General features: G+C 39.2%; 1 protein-coding gene across 1 annotated transcript in view; it reads left to right on the forward strand.

Annotated features, from left to right (window-relative positions):
- The window catches only part of sema5a (sema domain, seven thrombospondin repeats (type 1 and type 1-like), transmembrane domain (TM) and short cytoplasmic domain, (semaphorin) 5A), a 234,231-nt gene that overhangs the window by 59,231 nt on the left and 150,059 nt on the right, over positions 1–24,941 (forward strand). The window contains exons 2-3 of the mRNA XM_033985975.2: positions 1,810–2,019; positions 17,179–17,278. Coding sequence (XP_033841866.1) covers positions 1,875–2,019; positions 17,179–17,278 — 245 coding nt within the window. The 5' untranslated portion in view covers positions 1,810–1,874. The remainder of the gene's footprint in view (positions 1–1,809; positions 2,020–17,178; positions 17,279–24,941) is intronic.

The raw sequence follows: 24,941 nt of genomic DNA on the forward strand, positions 1-24,941 counted from the left end.
CAATTAAAGTGAAATATTCAAGGGATATATATATGAAGAAAGACAGAGATCGTTTTGGAAAAAAGTCTGTTTGCTTTTTGAAATAGTAAAGTTAGTTATTTAAAGCTGCAACAAGGCACTTTTCTGTATAGAGACGTAATCCTTTTGCCTGGAATGTTCACGGTAGGGTATTAAAGTTATCTTCATGGAAACAAGGTGATGCCTTCAAGTTACACATCAGATCAAGTAAAAGTAAGAAGAACAGAAGAGGCGACAGTAGCTCGGTGGAAAGTGTTTGTCCAGTGAGACGCAGGTTGGTGGTACGGCCATTGAGTCCTTAGCAAAATAAATAAAAACAGATGTAACTGAATACATGCAAGATAGATATGTGTAAAGCCCTACTATATCTCCATGGAGACATACAAATGGAAAATCCCCCACAAGTTACATAGTGTATCTTTAAAGTACTTCATACCGTTTTCTTGTCCCTCAGTGAAAAAACATTCATCTGAGAATAGAGGATCTGCAGGTTTTGATTTGAGTTATTTCCCATTATGAGTTAGGACCAGGTTCAGTCTTTTTTTTCATTCTCGAGATTGATTGAGTCTTTGTTAAAAATCTGACTTTTGCTCAGATAAAACAACAAAAGCTTCTATAGAAGACGATGGAACAAGTGAAGGACAGACCTGAGACACGCCCAAGTCAAGGGTTAGAGTTTTGGACGTATCGCTCTCCCTCTTCTCCCTCTTCTCCCTCCTCTCCTCTCCCCTCTCTACCTCTCCCCTCCTTTCCCTTCTCGCCCCTCCGCTTACCTCCTTTCTCCTTTCCCTCCTCTCCACTCCTTTCTCTCTCTCTCTCTCTCTCTCTCTCCCCTCCCCCCTCCACTCCCTCCTCTTCCTACTCTTGCCCTCCACTCCCCCCTCTCTCCTCCTCACCGATCCTCTCCCTCCTGTCCCTCCTCTTCCCTCCTCTTACTCTGCTTTCTCCTCTCCCCTCTATCCTCCCCCCCCCTTCCTCTCCCTTCTCTCCCCTCCTCTCCCTCCTCTGTATCTATCTCCTCACCCCTCCTCTCCCCTCCCTTCTTTCCTCTCTCTCCTCTTTCTCCCTCCTCTCTCCTCTCTCTTTCCTCTCCCTCCTCCTTCCTCCCCTCTCAGCCTTTATTTTTCGCGTCTCCCGTATCCTGAGCTGAATCTGTTCTGATTGCTATGATGCAAAGTGTGTGCATGTGTTTTATCGAGTGAGGCAACACTTTGACTTTAAAACTTCTCCGTGACCTCATTTGTCTAGAGCTGCTCGTGTGAAACTTTAGTTGGGATGTTCGCCCTTGTTGACCCCTCTCATAGTGCATAGATCCTAAACTGTGACCCTAAAATATTTGTTTTCATTATTTTTGTTGTAGTTCATCAATACTTTGCAAACCATCAAATTGTCCATATTAGTCTGCAGCCGATCCTATGTCAGATTAAGTTTGTGGCAGAGTTCAGAAAGAAATTTGACTTTGTTGTTTTAAATAGCATCATTTGTCTGTCTTGTTTATGTTCCAGAAATTAATATTGAATTTTTATTTTGTTTTTAATAAGACAAAGAAAGACTGAATCAGGAAAAACATTGATCTGTTTTGTGCAAATAAATTTAAACACTGAAAAAAGATTGTGCAAGGATCCCAACCCACCACTTGATGACAGGACTGGGATTAAAGTGTTACACAATATTTAAATTTAAAATAAAGCAACACTGCAATTACAACGATGCAGTAGTGATTATTATGTCTGCGCACTCCCACATTGCAAATAAGACTTTAAAACGCTCCACCGTCTCTCTTTGTTCCAGGTGTGTCTCTCCGATGTTGTTGGTCCCTGAGGCCTAAGGAGGAGTGAGCCACGCCCCGGGGCCTCATGGGACGTCCGGTTACCCAGCATGCACTGCTCCTGCTGCAGTGCATGCTGGTCCTGCGATGGGGTGTGGAGGCCCGGAGAGGACCAGTGCTGCTGCCTGAGTCGCCATGTTACCGGATCGAGCACCCCGTCATCCCACACTCAGGTAAATCACACACACAGAATAACATAAGTAGAAATTCATATTAATTAAAGAGTTTAAATGTAGTCGGTTCGATTAGATACTGTTGCTAGGAGATAGAATAACGCTAATTGGTCACCAGCAGATTGTAGAATGTGATGATGTTCCCGTCTCAGTTATATGGAGCCAGTTGCTGCATCCTCGTGTTCTTGTGATGTTCCCAAATATAAATAGCAGTCTTTTCTGTCTTTGTATTTAGCATCGCATTTGTCGTTATTTTCTCAAAAGTTTACTTATATCGTGTACATGTGACTTCTACACTGTTGCCACGAAAAAAAAAGGTCACACACATTCACTGTAGCATTCTTTCAATAAGCTTCTGCAATGTCACAAGATTTATTTCCATCCAGTGTTGCGTTCATTTTTCACCAAGATCTTGCATTGATGATGGTCGAGTCTGACGCTGCACAAAGCTTCTCCAGCACATCCCAAAGATTCTCAATGGGGTTAAGGTCTGGACTCTGTGGTGGACAATCCATGTGTGAAAATGATGTCTCATGCTCCCGATCCACTCTGTCACAATTTGAGCCTGATGAATCCTGGCATTGTCATCTTGGAATATGCCCGTGCCATCAGGGAAGAACAAATCCATTGATGGAATAACCTCGTCATTCAGTATATTCAGGTGTCAGCTGACCTCATTCTTTGAGCACAGACTGTTGCTGAACCTAGACCTGACCAACTGCAGCAACCACAACATATTTGCTTAGTTAAATCCAGGTGGCAACTTTATTTTTTGGCCAGGCAGTGTATATAGTCACTACTCACACTCCTAAAAGCTCTCCCAACACTCATTTGTAAAATACATTACAGCTGGTAATATGATCAAACTGAATTGTGACCCAATCCTGTGATATTATGCTGTTTTGAGGATTGTCTACCATTATTTTTATAGCAGCTCTTTGCTCAAACACACACACTTCCCCCCACTTCCCCTATTGGTCAGCCTCTGTCATGTGCTGAGTGACATACAGACCGATTTAACCAGTCACAGTGAAGTTTGGACTCCCCGAAGAAGCTGCAGATGGTTTAGTTACCCTTTAATGGAGGATAAAAAGATACAGGCAGCCCCAACATGAATGAACAGAACATTTAACATTTAAAGGTTACACAAAATTGACTCATGTGAACCTTTAGCCACGTGAGAATCCTGTTACATCATTAAAACATACCTGGAGTTGTGTTTTGCTTCATTCACACATGTTTGAGTCATCCTTTATTATTAGTCTGTCTACATCTCTAAAGCTCAAAATGCTGTGTTCCACCTTGTGACGTCATGCAGTCGTAGTTCTCAAGTTAACAGCTGCCTTTTACCTTTATTTCAGTAGAGACTGGCTATTCCAGGGCTGAATCATCCAAATGATTCTTGCGAAGGTGTGTGGAGTTTAAAAACACAGTGGAGCACTTCCTGTATTACCACATGGAATAACACAGATCAGAATATAGCGTAATGTTGGACCTTTAACAACTGAATATGAAGAAACTGCCCTTAAATAAGCTGATGACTAGGATGTTGTGACGTCAAAATAAACAGCCGTATAGGAAAAATACATCCACCATAATGAATTTTTTTTGTCCCTGGCAGTTTGTAATTTCCCCTGGCAAAGCATATTGACACGAACATCGATGTCGCGCGACAGCTATATTAGGTTACCATCACTTCTCGTTTTCATTTGATCCTCTCTGAACAAACGTTAAGCTTTTCTTTTAGCAATCAAACCTACTTTCTCCACTTTTGCTTGTTTTTGGATACAGTAACTCCAGCGTCAAGTTCCATCGTCCCGTCCATTCATCTTGTGTTGGCATCGATCTCCTAAAGTCTAATGAAATGCACTGAAACTTAGTCGAAAAGAACAATTCAATAGTGATCAATGCTCCAGTGTCTGCCCACCTCCAAGTACCCAGATGCCATTGAGTTGTTTGCAGTCCAATGGAGTCCCTAGCAGTCAGATAATCACCCAGCATTATGTCTTGGGTGAAATTGACTTGAAAAAGATCCAAGGTCGTTTAGCACAAAGATCTAGCCCCATTTGACGATTCCCATTCTGTACTTTCCTTCCTGGTCTTTGTCATTTTCATTGTTAGCGGCGGTAGCACTCATCACTCGCGGGCAATTGAGTAGAATGGGCTAACACTGGATAACATGACACAATACTCCAAAATGGACGCCCGTAGAGAGTCTTGCAGGTCATCGCTGGTCATTGACGATGTGTTCTCTAATGCACCACTATGGCCCATTACGCCTCGTGCACCGAATACTGCAGTGGAAATATAGCAGTGGTAATGTAGAGGGTCAGAGCTGTTAGCGTCGGACGTAGACCAGGAACATAAAGTGTGTTTCACAAGAGGAGTGGGAAAGGCGGAGGGGGAAACTAGCGTGGATGTTCAGACTGTATGCGTGAGTGGCATGTGTGAAAAGAACTGGTTATAGATTTATGTAGCAGGAACTCAAATCAGAGAAACCTGGACCTGCATAATGAGATATACTTGACATCACCCATCATGTTATTTAAACTACAAGCTAAGTTCACGTTTTTGCGTTCATCCACTTTGTACCTAACTGAACAGTGATTCCCAACGGCAAAGTGTCACCTGTAAAAAAGGGTTGTCCTCCCAGCACCTCCACATCTAAAACAGGTCTCTAAAAGCACTATTCCAGGTCTAAACTAGGGCTGAAACAGGGCCAGGGCTCTAAACAAGAACTACTGTACTTGGTATATAAAAAAAACCCCTTTCATTCCAAGTCTTGGCACTTAACGGGTAATTTTGAGTACTCTATGTTCTATCAAAACCATGCACAACCAGAACTCTACAGAAATGATGAGGGAGCTAAATTTGAAAGACGCTGTACCTGATTTTCGTGAAACTGGTTCATTTTTTCAGTTAATCCTCACTGACCTTATGCAATCTGCCATGACGGTAAAGCTAACAACAACTAACAAGCTAACGTGCACTACCTGATTTTGCGGACAGCACTCAGCATATAGATACATTTTGACTTCAGGCTGTGTATACAACATATTGCTGTGTTTCAGACGACATCACCACATTTTAAAGACCAATAATATGTAATACAGATGGGGCGCAGGTAAAATTTATATGGTTAAAATGCTTATTTTTGTTGTAATATGGCGGGTTTTAGGGTCCGGGGACTCAAAATCATAATAAAATGATCATGTCCACTATTTGTGAATTTACTTTTTAGATATTTCAGCTAAAAATACAACATAATTAATAGAGAAAATTGGCTGTTTCTCTCCATCTGGTCCAGGGCAAGGCAAATTTTATTCAAATACATGGGGGAAAAATATTACATGGCCTTTAAATACCAACAAGAAAATATAACAGATTCCATCACATTTATTCACTCTTCCTCTTGTATATAGACATTTGCCACCTACCTAACCTACTAACTGCACGGCTTACGGGTCCAATTGAGCCGTAATTATCTCACATTGCAATACTGACGTGTATTCACCTGTGCGCGCTAACCTTGTTTTAATGGACTCTTGAGTTTGTTTTTTGTTTTTTTTATGCTTTTGTATTTAATCCCTTGTTTACCTGAAGTCTTTTCCATTTGTTCTGCAGCTACACTACATTAGCGCTTGCTCTGTAAAGGTGCTGAACAGTTGGTAATTTCCATGCAGTCATTAAGCTGTCCATTAATCTTTGCCTTGAATGCCATATCTCCCATTCAGTCTTAATAATAAGTCTTTTCATGCCTTGATGATAGTCTTTCATCGCTCACAAGTGCAAGCCAAATTATTCTCCTCTTTCTTCTTTCTGCTTTAGATGCAAAATAGCCATGAGTCACTACGTATACCCAAACACATCCACGCACACACAGGGCTCTTGTTAAGGCTATTATGCTAGTCTTTGTGAATCATTGCGCCCGTGTAATGTAGAGTAATCCCCGTTGTGTGGAGTGGGCATAGTGACAGTGCAGTGGCCGCTTTTCAGGTGAGCTGGGAGAACTACAAACGCTTAACTATACCACTGTGGATCATAACAGAAACATGGAGCGACACCTCAAGCTTTGGCCGGACCTGAAAGAACAACACATCCTACAATTTGCATTCACTTATTCACTGGTGTATTTTTATCCAGAGACCAAGCTGTAAACAATTATACATTTAAAGGGCCCATATTACGCCATTTTCTGGTCTATGTTATAATGTTGTTTTCACGTCACAAACAGACCTGGAGTTGTGTTTTGTTTCATTCACACGTTTAACACACGAATCCTGCATATTTAGGCTGTGATCTTGTCTCAAACAGAAAACACTCCGTTCCACCTTGTGATGTCATCACGTGGTAATACAGGAAGTGCTCCACTGTGTTTTTAAACTCCATACACCTTCGCTAGAACCATTTGGATAATTTCAGGTCTGGAATTGTCAATCTCTACTGAACAAAAGGTAAAAAGTAGCTTGAAAACTACCACTTCATGACATCACAAGGTGGAACAGAGCATTTTGAGCTTTGGAGATGTAAACAGACTAAAATAAAGGATTACTCTAACGTGTGAATGAAACAAAACACAACTCCAGGTATGTTTTTGAGGAGGTAACAACTTTATAACGTGGTGTTTTGTGTAATATAAGAGCTTTAAGTGTCTAAATGTGCACTATGTAACTTTTCAAAGTTTGCCACCACATTTCTTATTGTGTAATGTTCTACAGTAAAGCATTATACTTGCATTTTATTCAATTACAGGTAATAATGCCTTGAAAAACATGCCCTCTCCACAGATCTGCTCCATAGCTTGACCTGGTAGTCTTATCTGATGTCCCCATGGAGTTTAATGCCATTATTTGGAACATTTCACCCTTGACCAGAAAAGTGTATAGTTTGGAGCCTCTTACATCTTAATTCATCACAGAACAATTTGCAAACAGACAGATGAGTAGTAGGTGATTCGATTGATTGATTGGTTTATTTCGAGTTAGTGCCAAAAGAAAAGAACAATCATGTTTACTACATGTACATTGTAAACAAAAGAAAAGCACATCTCTCAAAAAGGAGTGGGAAGAAGAAAAACTTATATTAACCCACCCCTGACCATATCATAACTTCAAAAATGATGTGGTTACCTTTGCACATTGATCCCAGCGCTTAACAAACATTCACATATAGCAAAATAAATTACATATTACATCTGCATATATATATATATATACACATGCATATGTACACACATATACACACCATGTACATATCTATCTACACATCATATATACATATATCTATAAACATTTTATTTAATTATTTTAAGATCACCCAGTACTGTCACCCTTATACAACGAAAGCAAAAAAAAATGTATAATTCCTTTTAAACCTGTAAATATTGTAAATATTTGGTGGCTGATGATTATGCTGCAGCGAGGCAGATGAGCGAGACTGACTCTGGCTGACAGCAATAGACTGGGAGCATTTGAATATATGTATCTACTGTTGAGGCCTCGCCACAGCCAGATGTATACTTCCTTACAGAAAGTGAATCTCATATTGATTTGGCGATGCTTTCACCTCAAATGATCCTCTCGACCCGCGCTTCATTTAATAGCATATACAATTGTTGCTGTTCAATTTTTGAAAATGCCGACATCATTTCAGTAAAAGATTGCAGCTAATGAATGCATTTTGCACCAATCACATTTCTGTTGTCTCCAGCTAATCTCTTCTTCTGTTGTGTGACCAATGCTGTCCCCATTTCCCCATCCGTCTGTGCCCAGCAAAGCTCAAGTCCTCTCTACACCGCCTCTCTGTCTCAGGGGAATTTGATTTCAGCTTCACAACATGACCAAGACAATGAACCAAATGATCCATCAAAATGAAAGTACTTTATAATAGTGAATTACTGAAGTGTTAAATTATTCACTCCAAAGAAAATGTTTGAGTTTTATTAATTGATCTAAGGTTATAATGAGGACCGAGCTATAAACGTCTCAACACAGGGTTTTACAAAGACATTTGAGAACGAAATCCTGTCCAACCGATTTACGATGGCCGTGATTGACAGGTGGAATAACCAATCAGAGAAACGCATGGTCGATTAGCGTTAAAGCAAATGGTTTACGAATATAAAAGAAAAAATAGCAGAGGACCAACAAACAAAGAACTAAACTCTGTAAATCAGAAGTAAAAGGTGTTATATAGTGTTTAGTTGTACATGACACAAAAATATATCCTTAGTGCAATAATTTAGCGGCTACGATTGGATCATTACGAATAACGGCACTGGCCATTGTCTCAAGCTGATGTTAGCTCAAGGTGAATGCTAACTGCATCAGAGAGGGCATCAGGCATAAAAAACACAATTTCCAAACTATACTATATCAATACGTGGATCACTGAGCGCTATGGATCACTGAGAATCAGAGGTTTACTGTTGCCAGAATGGAACCTAAAAATGACAACAACAAAATATATGGAAAAGCCCTAAATGACATTGCACCTCAATCCCACACGGGTTTATCTTGAGCTGCCAGATATGTCGACAAAAAGAAGAATGAGACCTGCATGATGAAAGACTAACCTTCACTTAAGCACAATTCGGTCACATGCCATAATCAATGAACTGTGCTTGTTTGTTTCGAGCTCAAAACGGGCGTTGAGTCAGAGCAGTTTGGGGAAATTTAGCCTGTGGTCCCTTTGCGGTCATGACTGTCCAGGGCCGTAGTGCATGAGTTACTATGACAGCTCTTCATTTTGTCTGTATATCATTGTGGCTACACTGGGGAAGGGCGTGCCTCCCGGGATTGTGGGTAATTCTGACTTGGCACAACACTTGTCTGACAGAAGTGCTACTGTGGTGCGAGCCTATAGTCGCCCATAAAGACCACTTTCTGCTTTGTGCAGCGGTTTGGACCATTGCTGGGTTTGAGAAAGAAATACCCTTTTAGCATAAACTATCTAGAATGTGATCCCCAAAAGGTAAGGCCGCCATACTTTCACAAAAACAGGTCTAAATATAGCCTCCCTTGGAAGTCTGTGCTGGGAAAGTGAGTTTAGAACTGAACCATTGGCTAGTATAATGAGTTTCTGTGAAGAAGAAGAAGGGAAAAAGGACAAAACAATAAAAACAAAACAAAAAAAACAACTGGGGCAAATCAATAAATGGCTGTATCATCTTGCCAAAGTAATTAGACAGGGCTGGGCTGGATGCTCAACCACAGACAGTATAAAGGTGAAACAATTCTTTTGACCGTATCGTGCAGTGGCGTAAAAACTTTAAAAACACCTAGAAATTAGTTAGAAAAACCTTTATTCTTCCATTAAATTGTAGCTTATCAGTCCCAAAATACAACAAAAGTAGCAGAAGAATAAGAATGCCAAGGCGTATTTGAAAACTGTAGTTGTTTTTCAATACAAAATTACTTCTTGAAGCATCTTTCCAGCCTCTTTGCATCTGATTACACATTATATTACTCCCTGATCACTCTCTTTATCCAGGCTTGACACTGGCAGAAACACTACACGTCTTTGTATTAACAGGATTTCCAACTTCTGCTTAAATTGTTGTAAAATATATTCCTCCTCATCAGCGGTGGTTGTGTTGTGCTAGCTAAAGCCCCAGAGAGGTACGCATCACTAAAGCATACTTAACAAGAGCCCCTGGTGGAGGCTGTGAGGCGTTTAAAGGTTGTAAAGTCTGCAGTAAATAGGAGTTTCACGGGCCGAGAGGGGCATGTCTCTGCGGAGGGGCCAGTTTTACCGCCACACAACGCCTGCTAGTTTTACCAGCATCCCTGAACGCCACATGAGGATGAAGCAGGGACTAAGAACAGATATATACGATTGCATTCATAAACAGCATGCGCTTCACAGGCTATCACGCATGTTTTAATTGGCCATTTGGGATTAGAGTTGTATTTTTTATGGAAAGTCTCAAAGATATATTGTGTAACAGTGGCAGCGTTCCAAGAAACTGCTGTCACACATATATTTTGTTTAAAGGAGCTGTGTGGCATTGGAAAACTTGCATTCTTACTGTGAGCGGCGTTGCTTCTCCATAGATCATCTGTAATGTTGCCTGGTGGTGTCGCAGGTTTAATGCCATACTATGGAACGTTCCAGGCAAATCATTAAAGAAGATCTATTATGCTTGTGTCTGCTCTATAGTTATAATCTATGACACACGTGGATTATTATGGATTACATTTTAAATCACAATATCCATCAAAAGAAACAAGTCATCTGGCTTCTTCATTAGAAACTTGTGGTGCCCAACGGGAGCTGATGTCGCTGTAAAAGTCATCATGACAAAGAGCTTTGAAGTTGTCTGCCCCTCCTATGGATAGCTGCAGATCACACTAGCAAGTCCTGCACATATCACCAATTAAGAAAATAAAATTCGAGAATGAAGTAAGTACGTCACAGTGGGCGTATGGCGTTTTGCAAATAAGTGATTAGTCTGCTCAAACATGCAGGAACCACTCCAAAAACAACTTTGAGAGGGTAAATGTGAAGGGGAAACAACTATAAGATGTTAAAAGCTCTCAAAAGTTGCATAATTCACCTTTAAGCTGCAAATGATTATACACAGATGCTCAATGTCTTTTATAATTGAGGCTAGAACATGAAATTCTACATTTGTCCATCTGTCAGTTTGGTTTCTACATCAGCTATTTGGAGCTATTTGCATGTTGAATTACTCATACACTCCTTCTATATGGTTGGGGTGTAAACTGTGAATAGCTGGATGTTTTTATCAAAATTCAAATGCATTTCTGAACATAATGAAAGTGTTTCACTTGAACTGTTTTTAAATAGTAAACTAATTTACTTTGTAAACTTTCAGTCAATGCACTTTTGTATTCTTATTGAGAATTTGATCTCTAAAAAAATATTTTTCTTTCCCTGAAATTCTTTGAACTTGGTGCTTATTTTAAAGGTCATCAAGTTTCTCGATCTTCAAAAACACAATTAAATCCATTCAAAGCATCTAATCAAGACTTTCTTTTTACACTGCAGCTTGTTACATCAAGGAAAGAGACACCGCAAATTAAAACGTTGCAGCAAAATACTATTATAATAATTAGTCGTTTGGTTAAAAAGTAAAACACAAACTAAATTCTGCTACAAAAAGTTTAATTTCAACTTTTTGCAAACAACTTGAACATTGAAACATTGAAAGCCATTTCTTTCTTCACAAAGTCCTCCTTCAGTGACGTGTGCCTAGTATTTGGACACAATTAATCTTTTGATTCGAGAGCCTGCTGCCGCCTCCTCTCCACTCTCCGCTCTTGTTTCTGAATGGCTTGTGCGTGTTTCCATTGCGTTTCCCTTTGCCAGAAACACAGCACTAGACTAGAGTTCCCAAGCTGCCAGACTGCAGACTGGCATGGCCTCTGATGTGGGCTGTAAATATTGATATAGTCTGTCATTTTGTCAAATCCAGGACTAACAAACGTGATGTGAGTGATGGTGTGGTCTTTCTAGGGCACAGAGGGAGGATGTAGGGTTAAGGGGATAAAACAGGAGCTCTGAGATGTGTGACTTTGCTCCACTGCAGACACTCTGTTAATGCCGGCAGCTCTTGGCATACCAATGTGGAGATTTGATTGCATTATCACTTATATGAATCACTTTGGGGAACAGATACTTAAAGTTATCACCAAATAAAATATGAGCAGCTTTTTACGATCCACTATTGGGAGACAAAAACAAGTCTTTTTCATATATGTGTGTCTCTTATGGCTAACTGGCCGCGGTCCAGGATGTGATCTGTATAGAAGTTATAGCCTAGAGATACAACCTATATATTTGAACAGAAGATACATAAATTAACGTGGAAATCATCTGATGTTTGGCATATTTTAAAAACATCTGTCCATTCAAAAGCTTATTAGCCTTGAGCTTTTTAAAATATTTTTGGCCAGCAGTTTCACCATTAAAATCATAGACTGTATATATAAATGGACATAGCTAACCTGCTAGCCGCCGCGTTACAAATAGGAAGTGATCGTCATTTTTTTCTGTAACTGCTGCTGTCAGACTCGTCATTTCGGTCTTAAAATGTTCGTATTCACCCACGCTACATGATCCTGGTGTTTTTATTTCACTTTTGTGTCCGTAACTCAAGATATGAACATTAAAAACAGACAAAAGTGGCACCTTCTTTCCCCGAGGTCACTGTCACTAGCGTTAGCGACAAGTTTGATTGACAGTGTTGCTAAGCGCCCGCTCCCTGCTAAACCAAGGGTGCAGGCGGAAAGGGGCGTTACGTTCAACAGCTTCGCTCCAGATTGGCTGTTTGGTTGCTATGATACTCGTGGTCGGAATATGCAATATCGTCCAAATATAGAACACGGCTCCAAATTCGCCCCTCGATGAGCTTCATTTGACCGGAGCCGAACGGTACGGGTGACGTCACTCTCACTCAGTCCACTTCTTTACACAGTCTATGATTAAAATGAACAAGTTACCGTGAATACTCTTACTAACAATTTCCTGTCCCTTGCGCTAACACTCGGCAGTTGTGTGAGCAAAAGATTTATAGTTAGAATGTGTGATATATGTGGCCTTTCTAGTAAGCCTGTAAATCTTGTATTGTTTAATGAAATTCTTACCTCTTCCAGTGCCCTTTTCTCCAAAGCAGAAGTCCACATATAAACGCCCCATCGTCCCCTCGCTCCCCTATCTCTCCCTCCCTCATCCCCCACTACCTCCCCCCTCTCTGGTGAAGGAGAGCTATAGTCACTGCAGATTTATGGGAGCTGCCGAGTGCTCCGAGTGGTGTCTCCCTGAGGGGCTGCTGTCTGCATTTGTATGCCAGGAATCCCTTTCAATGGCACTAAAAGCAAAGCCCAGAGATTGGCACGACCAAAACTCCAGAGCTCAAATAAGTGAAACTGAAGCTGTCACTGCGAGGAAATTTAGATAGAAAGTTTATTAAGTTTAGCTTTGGGTGTTGAGAGAAGATGTTATACTGTGTCAAAATGATAAAGAATGTACTGAGACTAATCATCAGCTCGTGGAGATAGTTTTTTAATTGGAATTTTTTTAATTCTTGGAAATTTGTGTTATCTTGGGGACACCGTTTTGGCTCGTAACTCACCTTTTTCAGAAAATGTCACATCTACATGACCAAAAATAATCCAATGTGACGTGGTGTTTAATGAATGGAGAAACTGAAATGGAAGAAGAAATTGTATTGGTTGGCATTTAGACATTTTGTATATATCATAATCTTCTTAATACCACTATCATTACATAATTTAAAGACGGGGTTGTCTACTTCTGTGGGGTATTAACTGCTAACACGTATTTTGATCGCCATGTTACCTTTTATTGCTTTGAAAATGCTCAATTCGCCGAAACAACATATTAACATCTTACAGAAGTTTAGTTTTTGATGCTCTCTCCTTTTACTCTCCACGCTAAGTCACTCACCCTTCAGAGCACCATCACAATACAATCAGCGTGCATGAAATCTACTATAGATGAAAGTACTGCACATCGCATCAGGTTTATGAAGTTGTTGTGCACAGTTTTGTATCATGCTTTTGTATATTTATGGAGGATTGTCGTGTGGGCTTGTGGGCGGAGCCTTGGACAGAGTCTTACAGCTAAATAATAATTCTGAATAGGATTGCTAGCTCGCTAAATTACTCAAACATGCATGATGTCAAACATGACATCTAAAACCTGTTCAGGATCAGGTAGAAAGTAAAAAAAAAATCAATTTGGCATAATACCCCTCTACCCTTTAAGGCTTTGGACAGTTCCTTCATATATGTACAACAATGCTATTTATTGGATAGTATTCCCAGTTCAGTAGAGACTTGAAAAAGGCTGATATTTTTGAAAGCTCCTCTCAGTTGTGTTTCCCTTTGAATCCAAAATCCCACATTTGTCACGGAGCCTGGAGTGCGGCAGTCAGCAGAGAGAGGTGCTTTCACATGAAACAGTGTCTGACAGGTGCGCTTCAACTCACCCACAATGTGTTTGGGAGCTGGATTTTCTGCCCAGATGGAAAGCTCTCTGCTAAATTTGAAAAAAAAAAAAAAAAGTCTGTGATGTATTAAGTTCAGAAATAGCTCGCAAAGGTAGTGATGAATGAAGCCACGCCAGCAGCCCCTCCATAAAACTCAGCCGCGTAAGTGTTTTGTAACAGTCACCTACCTACAGTGTTTTCGGACTTTTACCATATATGGAAGTACAGTGATGCAGTTCAAAATCACATACGCGTTTTACCAGCTTATCTTGATACTGTTCAAGCTTTGTGTTTTCCTCGACGAGTACTGACCGCTGGGAGCACCCTATAAAATCTGTTGTTTGGATAAAGCTTGCCTTCAATAGATGTGGGCGAAAATGATGTTATAGAGTAAATAAGAGACTGTAAAGAGGGGCAGGATACCAAATGGCTAAAGCAGGGGAAGTTTGTTTACCAGAATGAGATCCGAAAGACATGAACGCTTGACACACTGCAGTATTGTCCATTCAAGCTTTCCATCATAGGGAGTACACTGCCTCGCCAAAAAAAAGGTCACACACTCTAATATTTCGTTGTTCGGCCTTTCGTTTTGATTACAGCACACATTCGCTAAGCTTCTGCGATGTCACAAAAGTTATTCCCATCCAGTGTTGCATTAATTTTCCACCAAGATCTTGCATTGATGACCTCTGCACAAAGCCTTCTCCAGTACATCCCAAAGATTCTCAATGGGGTTAAGGTCTGGACTCTGTGGTGGACAATCCATGTGTGAAAATGACGTCTCATGCTCCTGAACCACTCTGTCACAATTTGAGCCTGATGCATCCTGGTATTGTCATCTTGGAATATGCCCGTGCCATCAGGGGAGAAAAAATCGATGGAATTGATGGAATAACCTGGTAATTCAGTATATTCAGGTGTCAGCTGACCTCAGTCTTTGAGCACAGATTGTTGCTGAACCTACAACTGACCAACTGCGGGAGGCTCGTACCTATTTGCTTAGTTAAATCCAGGTAGTGACTTTTTTTTTATGGCCAGGCAGTGTATTATACCTCTCATGACATAAGCCAACAATGAGCTGGATTGTTTTTGGTACAACAGGGCAATTTTCTGATCAATTTCTACCTTTAATGTGTTGGATTAAGCCGAGAGCAATAGTTAGATGATTCTTCTAATCGATCTGAAATGTGCTAAAATGCATCGAGGGAGTAAAAGAAAAATTCAATTCTATCAGCTGGACAAAAAGTTATTTCAAGACGTTTTGCTGCTCATCCAAGCCACTTCTTCAGTTCTGGTCAGATTGCTTATATCTATCTGAACTACACTGAAATTAAGCTCCTCCCTTGAGATCGATATAAGGTGTTCACCGGCAATCTGATCAGAACTGAAGAAGCGTCTTGGATGAGCAGCGAAACGTCTTCACTCAAATAACTTTTTGTCCAGTTGACAGAATTGAATTTTTCTTTTACTTTGGTTCATACCTGGACGACTGAGGGATTACAGAGACCCTATTGATTGGGGTTCAAGTGCCATACGAAAACTGAACGGGCGTTACATTTAAACCCATAAGTGCAGAAATATAACCCTGACCGTTAGCCTAGCTTTCACTTCAGTTATGCGTACTTCATATCATCTTGCACGTTCACAATAAACGACTCTCCTTGTAAGAGTTTTTTCCCAGTTGTATTTCCTGAATGTATCCTATTAAACTAAAACTGTTACAAGCACATGACAAGTGATGGAGAGGATGATGGATTTCCTCTGAGTAACTTATCCTATCGGGTGTCCGGACAGGAGACAGGCAGGGCACCAGGCGAGACCCCGCGAGTCGATTGGTCAGGGGTTAATGGGCCGGGCGCCATGACAACAGGCGTGTAGTGGATAAGATGTCACAGTCTGGCTCTGGACTATCTTTGGTCTGTCTCTGCGGTGGACTTGTGGACTGTGTATTATTGAGTTTGACAAAGAGTCGGCTGGAATCAGATCACACTGATACTGGATGCTTCAACTTGAAAGTGATATGAATGATACAGGTGGAAATAGATATTGGGAAAATTGAAGTATTATGGGAGATTTCATGGTAGTTTTGGTGAAAGTAGGAGTAGTAGTCGAAATATCAGTTGTAGCAGTTGTATGATGACCCAATTATATGATTGTACGATGTAGTGGTGGAAGTAATCAATTTTGTTACTTAAGTAAAAGAAAAGATACTAGAGCAAAAATAAATACTCAAGCAAAAGTATCACCTGAAAAATCTATTTAAGTACAAGTATTTAGGTACCTGTTTATAAATGTACTTAAAGAGTACATAGTAGAAGTATTTCACTTCATTTTGAATTCTTATGAAGCATTAATTGTGGTGATTTTTATAAAAAAAAATTGTGCTGAATTTTGTTCAATAGAAAATCCATCATGAATCTATTGTTTTTTGTAGCTGTTTTTATTTATAAATTTTTGTTTGCTCGTACTAAGAAAGTGTTAAAAATAAACCCCATAGCCTCATAAAATATACTTTTACTTTTCAGTCCAGTTGAAACATTTTGTGGAGTAAAGAGTACAGATACCTTTTCTCAAATCTACTGAAGTAAAAGTAAAAAGTATCCAGTTAAAATGTACTTAATTAAAGTACAGATACCTAAAATTTCTATTTAGGCACAGTACTTTGCTACTTTTACTTTGTTACGTTCCACCACTGCAGTACTGGCAGTAGGAGGAGTGTACATTGTAGAGTGGTCAAAAGTATCAAAAATCCCACATTGCATAGTATCAAAATTGACTTTAAAATGTTAGTATTGACAGCACTAGTACATATTCTTGATTTATTAAGTTTACATTAGATACTTGTATTTGTTATAACAGTATTATCACCTCTGAACAACATTTTAATGGACTATTAGGAAGTCTATTTAGTTGCGATTGTGGCGATAAACACACCAATGAACTTTAAGAGGTATTTCAAATATGTAACTAGATATAATTAGGTTAATCCTCGTGTCAGTGTGTGGCAGAGAACAGACGTGTCAGACTCGGTTGTAAATTTCTCTTTAAAGACGTCATTACAAGCGTCCACGGTGAAATTTACGGCCATCTTGAACGCAGCTAATTCGTGTGCAGCTGTCATCTTCGGTCATAAATCCTTGGCTCTGATTGGCTAATGTTGTGTTCTGTCTTGTGATTGGCAGAAATGGAGCCCTGGTTCTCACGCTTCAAGGCCGAGGGCACAGTGGATTACTCCCAGCTCACCTTTGACCCCGGACAGAACGAGCTGATCGTTGGAGCACGGTAAGACAACTACAGGATGGTGATATTTTATAATGTCTTCTTATATTCTAGCATCGCACTGGTGGAGAGGTAATATGTTTACTACTCTCAAAATTATTGTGTTTGTACATTTTGAGTAAAAAAAATGAAAAAAAAATGTATTGTGAAGTCTGTATTTAATCACATTTTTTAGTTTTTTAATGAGAATCAGTTAGTGTTGTTGTTAGCATTACCGTGAGGCCAAAACTCCACTCATAACGGTGAACAATTTCGATGCTTGGAATGAATGTTAAGTGAGGAAAAACCTTGGACCGCTGCAAACCGCTTAAAATTAACAGTAGACGTTGGGCAACTTTAAGTGTTGTAAAACCATAGACTGTATAAAGAAGTGGATTAAGTGAGTTTAACGTCACCCATAGTGTTCAGCTCATCGAGGTTAGCGGTTATAGGAGCGAAATTGGAGCCGAGTTGCATATTAGGAACTCCGACCCCGAGTATCCTAGCAACCAAAGAGCCAATCATGAGCGAGGCTGTTGAAGATTATTCCTCCTGCCCACAACATTAGTTTATCTTAGGGGTCTTCCTCCAATGAGCTACCTTTACAAAACGACAATGCCAGAGAGCTACTAATTTTAGCGGGTGCAAGAAATTGAGTAAATATTAGTGCCACGACAAGCCTTACCTGGGGTAGAGTTACATACCTATAAAACATAAACCGTTGTTCATTTATTATTTCACACAGTTAGGCATCAAAATGATAGATTTACAATGGTAATTAATCAAATTTGAGTTATTCAGTACGATTCATCCTTTGCCGAACTTTAACTCCCAAACTACAGGTTGAAGACCCCTGGTTTAGCGGCGCTTAGCAACGCTGTCAATCAAACTTGTTGCTAACGCTAGTGGGAGCGACCTTGGGGGAAGAAGCCCTCTGATTTGTCCATAATTAATGTTCAGATCTTGAGTTACGGACACAATAGTAAAATGAATTACCAGGATCATGGAGAGTGGGTTAATACGAACATTTTAAGAATAAAATAAAGAGGCTGACGAGCAGTAACAGAGAAAAGGGACACAGATTTCCAGTGTAAAGTGAGTTGGAGCCAGAGTCAATGGAGCTGGAAGTGCAGCCATGCTTACTTCCTGTTTGGGTTTCAGCGGTTAGCAGGTTAGCTGTGTCCATTTATATACACTGGTCCCTCGTTTATTGCGGGAGTTACGTTCTAAAAAATAAGCGAATAGGTGAAATAGTAGTCAGCTTTATTTTTTACAAATATATATGTTTTAAGGCTGAAAAACCCTCACCACACACTTTATACACTTTTCTCAGGCAGACATTTCTCTCTTGTTTAATTAATTAATAGTGACTGACGTGTATTTCACAGTTCCTCTGACTTCTTCTGTCTTCGTCCTGTCGTCTCTTGGCTGTAGTGTCGGTCGAATATTTACGTAACTTTGGCTGAACGCATTCTGCACTGTACAAGAGGAGATCGATTGACAGTGGTTTGCAGTCTCTTGGCCGGACGGTACACAGAGCACAATGCGCACTCATAAACTGTAAAAAAGCGTGTAGAATTGAACTGGGAAAATCTGCGAAACAGCGAAACCTGCGAAAGTTGAACCGCTGTATACGGTCTACGTGTAAAAAAAAAAGTGTTACCAGAAAAAAGTTTTTACTCTTTAACTGCTCAAAGCTGAATAAAGGGGACAAAGTACTTTTTTGGGTGTTTATCTTGCCAGAGTAATGATGGTTATTTCAAAAACAAAAGAAATATTTTCTCCGCCAGATAAACTAGCCCATTCCTTTCTACGTCCATGTTGTTTGTCCCAAGTCCAGTGAGCTGTAGCTTTCATGCATTAGGCTGTGTTTGGTTTGGAGTGGTTGAATTTCAAAAGAGCGTTCACTCCTCTTTGGCTTTAAGTGCCTCCTTTAGACTTGTGAGTGAGAGGTATGGATGCGCACAATGGCTGCTTCCATGTGGAGTGTATTTGCCACTGTTCTTAATGGTGGTGCTGTCAATAGAATGCAGCAGTACAAAGTGAGCTGGAGATAACAGAGCAGCCGGGAGAGAAAACAAACACAAGCCTATAGGGAATTAGCTAATGCATTTCCATGGCCGGGATGGGAAAGGCTAATAAGAGAATGTGTAGGTATATTTGATAAGTACTATTATTAAAATCTACACTCTCTGACAAGTATTGTGATTAGATTTGCAGTTTATATGTTTAAAAGTGGGATCCTGTTCAAAATGCACGCTGTAAAAAAAACACTTCAGGAGTATTAATATTATAAATTTGTAAGAAGACTGAAATACGAACTGATAAACTTATACAAGAACGTCACGCGTTTCAGAACATGTTTGTAGAGGCTTTAAACTACAGTTACAGCACGATTTTTCTTCAAAATACAAAATAAATAGTTGCAGTTTTTGCGATTTAGATTCAATATATTGTGCATCCTTGTTGTCATGGTGCTAGTTCTCAATTTTGATAAGGAAAAAGCTCTATACCATTTTGATTCCACAGTTTTTTTAGCCAAAATAATGTCACTTACAAATCAAAATAATTAATAATGTGGTCTTAAACCCGCCACACACTACTGGATAATTTGTTTGATTTAGGACGCGATTTCCTTCTATCTGACCTTGGGAAGCAGTGACCAGACTTTGGATCCTCGTGTCTGATGTTGAATCCGCTGTGCTCCTCGTGTGTGGCGTCAATGTGATTCTGAGCTGCTCTTTCATATCATAACCACAAAATATCACCGCCACTGCACCAGCCGATAGAACACAGCACCAGTGACTTTATTACTCACCTCTTGTGAAGTTGTAAAGTGAAACTGCAGCATTCTCATCCATATTATCCATTAGAATTTCTCCTCTGCAAATAAAGACGCCCGGTCCACAAAACAGAGCTATTAACCCAGTTTGAAGTGTTCTTTAAAACATAAAAAGGAGAGTAGAGCCTCACATGTGTCTGTTTATATAATTCCAAGCGGCACAAATCAGGGCGAAGCTGCTACAGTTAAAACAATTGTACTTCCTGTGTAGTTTATCGCCAGCCTTCTGTGCATTGAAAGCGTTTATCTAAATGACTGCAGCACATTTCACAAATAATAATGACACAGTTTTGACTTGTATTTAAAGTAGAAGTGCAATGCTCTGATCTTTGGAACACTTTGAGTCTCAGAGCGAGTCGTTTTACACAAGACAGGAAATAGCTAACACGAGTTGCGCTGTAGTTTTTTTTAGATCACAACTTTTAGCTTGTGGTGTACGGTCTCTTCACTGCGGTCTTAACCTTTGTGTTGTCCTGGGATAATTTATGATCCCAAAAAATAACTCACTCACAGCAGAACTTGGACGTTTCTTCATCATAGGTTGAAAATTGAGCCACTTGTTCATTTGGATTTCTATCAAAAATTAAACTTTGAAAAAATGATTGTATAATAAGAACTGTGTGAAAAACAAGTTATGTTAAAGTTCAATTTGACCCATTTTTTTTTTCTCTTATAACTCAGATCAACTTAATTTCCACCACTGTACTTGACAAACACAGTACATTGATGGAAATTAAGAGTTACAGGAGATTTTGAGGTCCATAAATGCACAATCTTTACTAAAATACGGCCTACTAACCAAAAAAAAAAAAAAAAAGTATCTTATTTTATGGTTGAGTTATAAGAAAAATAAACTGGGGTCAAATTGAGCCCAGAGGAACTTCAACGTAACTCTACTGGAAGGATTCAAACTATTCTCCTCATGTCTGCTCTGCTCTTTTTGTCACACATTTAAAAATCATTCAAGACTGAAAAATCCCATTGTATGTTTTCAGGAAAGGTCCAATTCTGTCCCATTTATGAATTTGTTTTTCCTCAGCACTGATACATGCTCCAAAGAGTATTTAGTCTGAAGTATCGACTATCCTGAGTTTCAATGTTTTTTTTGTCAAATTTAATAGGCACATACGATAAATCTTCATCTCAGAAAAATGTAATCAATTGTACATTTTGTTCAAATCAATATGCGACAAAAAAAGAAAAAAAAAAGAAAAAGCTCAGGTAATCCTATCAGGTCATGGCATTTAAAGCGCTTGGAAAATCAAATAAGACATTTTAGTCGAGTTGTCCGCAGAGATGTGATGGCTCAAGTGCGAAAGTGATTTGATGACATTGTGTGGGTGGTGTCTGAGTATGAGTGATAATGGAGCTGAGGAGCGATCAATGTAAATATCAATACAGTAAAACAGGCTAAAACGGGCCAACAGCTCCCCTCACACGAGCTGAGTATGTGCGCCATGACACAAGTGGAATTTGGAAAGACTTTGCTGCGTAGAATTTTCTCGGAAATACCTTAAATTCTCTGTATCTATTTATTTTATGCCTGGAACCCATTGATAATCACATGGCCACATTTTTATACAGTGGTCCCTCGTTTGTCGCGGGGGTTACGTTCTAAAAATAACCCGTAATAGGCGGAATCTGCGAAGTATCAGCTTTATTTTTTACAATTATTATATGTTTTGCAGTTGTAAAACTCCTCACCACACACTTTATACACTTTTCTCACACAGGCATTTCTCTCTTGTTTTCTCACGTTTCTCTTTTGTTTAATTACTTAATAGTGACTCACATGTATTTCGTCCTAGCGTTGTAGTGTCGATTGATCATTTATGTAAATTTGATTGACAATGGTCTAGTTTGGTCAGTCCCTTAGCCAATCAGGACGCAGAACACAATGTACGTTCATAAACTGTAAAAAGCACGTAAAACTGCACACAAAAACTCCACGAAACAGCGAGACCATGAAGGGTGACCCGCATTATAGCGAGGGACAACTGTGTGGCGCTTTTCCACCTTTAAGACACTCAAAGCGCTTTACACCAAGGAACCATTCATTCATTCATCTGTGTACGCTGATACTTGAGCTGAGGTGGGTTAAGTGTCTTGCCTAAGGACACAATGACACCATTTATCTGTGCTGTGGGTCTAATGATGTTTATGTCCACCAAACTTTGGGTCAGTGGACAAAGGCTCTACCAACTGAGCCACTGATATAGAATCAAAGCTTTTTACTTACAAAAGTCAACATGAAATACTATATAAAATACAACATGACTAAATATTAGCAGGTTAAAAATCATTAACTCTTCTGCATTGTATATATATATATATATATATATATATATATATATATATATATATATATATATATATATATATATATATATATATATATATATATATATATATATATAATTATTATTCGTCTTTTTTTTGTTACTGCTATGTATATATTTGTTGTGACTTTTATAATTGCATGTGGTTTATTTTATTTTCATGATGGTTCTCATATGCAAATGCTCTTTCATAACATAAAAAGTGTGAATATTTTAAGAAGAAATACCTTGACGCCTTTGTATCTTTCATTGTGGTGTTGGGGAACAGAGCAAAATCTAAATTCAAAACTGAATGTCAAAGCTTGTTTAAAATCAATTTATTCAATTGGAAAAAGTTCTCCATGGTCACATGAAAACACACAATACAAGTTATGTGCCGTTTGCCTTTAACAGACAATTTGATTTTCAAATAGATTCAGGCCCCAGCACAGATTTTACAGATGTGTCAGTTTATCCAGGCTTGGGACTAACACAATCGCTCTGACTTCACCTTTGTTTTACGTAATATTTTTTTCATGATTTTAAAATATAATGACATGTACAGACTTCCCACTCCCCAGACGCTTCGTCCTCATTACTAAAAAAAAGGCATATTATTATTTTGAAATAGATTTTAGCCCTAGTACAGATTTTACAACAGATGCCCTCCCTGATAGAAATATGCTGATTTATCCAGGCTTGGGAGTAACACAATCGCTCTGACTTTACCTTTGTTTTACGTAATATGGGTTCATGATTTCAAACTATTATGAGACGTCCACACTTCCCACTCCCCAGACGCTTCATCCGCTGGAACTCATCACTAATAAAATGCGGTGTATTATTTTTAAATAGATTTAGACCCTCGCACATGTGTTGATTTATCCTTTCTTGGGACTAACACAATAGCTCTGACTTCACCTTTGTTTTACATCATCTGGTTTCATGATTTCAAACTATTATGAGACGTCCATGCTTCCCACTCCCCAGACGCTTCATCCACTGGAACTCATTACTAATAAAATGTGTTTTATGACTTTTCAAACCATTACTTTCAGTTTTTATGTTACACAGCATCTCACTGGTTTGGTTTTTCGTATTACCCTCGCATAGAAGTACAACAATATGATACCCCGTTTTCACAAGAGGGCATTTTTCTTCATAAACATTTAATTGTAGCCTGCGTGCACTCTAATTCAAAGTAATTGTATATAATCATTGAGTTGTCTGACACATTCTTAATAGCAGCGAGACAGTATTTTCTCTACGGAGATTGGTATTCGTGAAAAGTTGCTTGTATCGCTGAAAGTATTTTGTTTGTACCTCCTCGATGTGACGCTTTAGGCTCTTGGGGGTAAGGACCTATTAGAGTAAAGGTTTGTCTGCTCCTATAGGCTTTTCTCTATATATTCTCCTATCCCGGCGTGTCAGACAGGTGGAACTGCAGGAGATTAGACAAAACCTTAACCTTTTTATAGCTTATATACTGCATTATGAGTGTTTCACAATCCATCAGAGGTGTGTGGGAGGTTTAAATGCTTTAGCTTCACCTGTTTTCTGATAAAAATAGAGAAGGAGGAGGAGGAGAACGCAACCTTTTGTAGTGAACTTCAGTGGAAATATGAAGATTATTGGGTAAATTAGGCCCCTGACAGAAGCGTTACTCAATCGAAGTTTGTTTTATTTTCTTATATTGTCAATTAGTTTACATTTCTGTAACATATTGGCAATAAAGTAGCTATCACCGAAAACTAAGACTATTTACACCTGCTTCTGTTCTAAATATAGAAACTGGGGTTCTATTGTCACACCTTAGATAATTTTCATCTTGCGTAATGTTAAATCAGTGGGGATTTTCAGATGCTAAATGCTAAAGTTAGTATTTAGATAAAAGAAATTGAAGTTTGTTAATGCATCTTGGTATGTCTCGCCTGCAGTGGTGTAAAGCAGTAAAGTACAAATAGTAAAGTGCTGTATTTAAGTAGACTTTTTAGGTATCTGTGCATTTTGCGGTCGATACTTTTTAGTTTTACTTCAAAACATTTGAGAGCAGTATCTGTACGTTCTACTCCACTACATTTTTTGTCACAGTTCTGCCCGTTTACATGTTTATCCCCAATCCGGCTCCGTTTTCCAGCGTGTTCCAGTCCTTCTTTTGTTACCTCCATGTTTCCCCTGCAGCTGCGTCTCGTTTTGTTAATCAGCCCAGGGTCGTCTTTGTCTATATATACACTGCTTCTGTTCAGTCAATCCTTGCAAGATTGTTGACCGGTCAAAAGCAACACTCAAGCTCATCTGAAATACTCTGTTGTTTGTATTTCTGCAATTCTGAACTTGCATATAAACCTGTTTGAGTTACCTCGTCCTGAGCTTATTTCTCCAGCCCAAGTGTGAATCCCAAATGTGTAAGAGATTTTTCTTGATATTAAATACGACATTATTCCTCAGTTATTTGCCAGATTTACCATATTCTGAATTACCTGTTTAAAGGACACTTTCTGTTGTAGTTTCTAAGACATTTGACTGC

This window comes from Periophthalmus magnuspinnatus, chromosome 20, assembly GCF_009829125.3.
Source record: "Periophthalmus magnuspinnatus isolate fPerMag1 chromosome 20, fPerMag1.2.pri, whole genome shotgun sequence".
Taxonomy (NCBI): domain Eukaryota; kingdom Metazoa; phylum Chordata; class Actinopteri; order Gobiiformes; family Gobiidae; genus Periophthalmus; species Periophthalmus magnuspinnatus.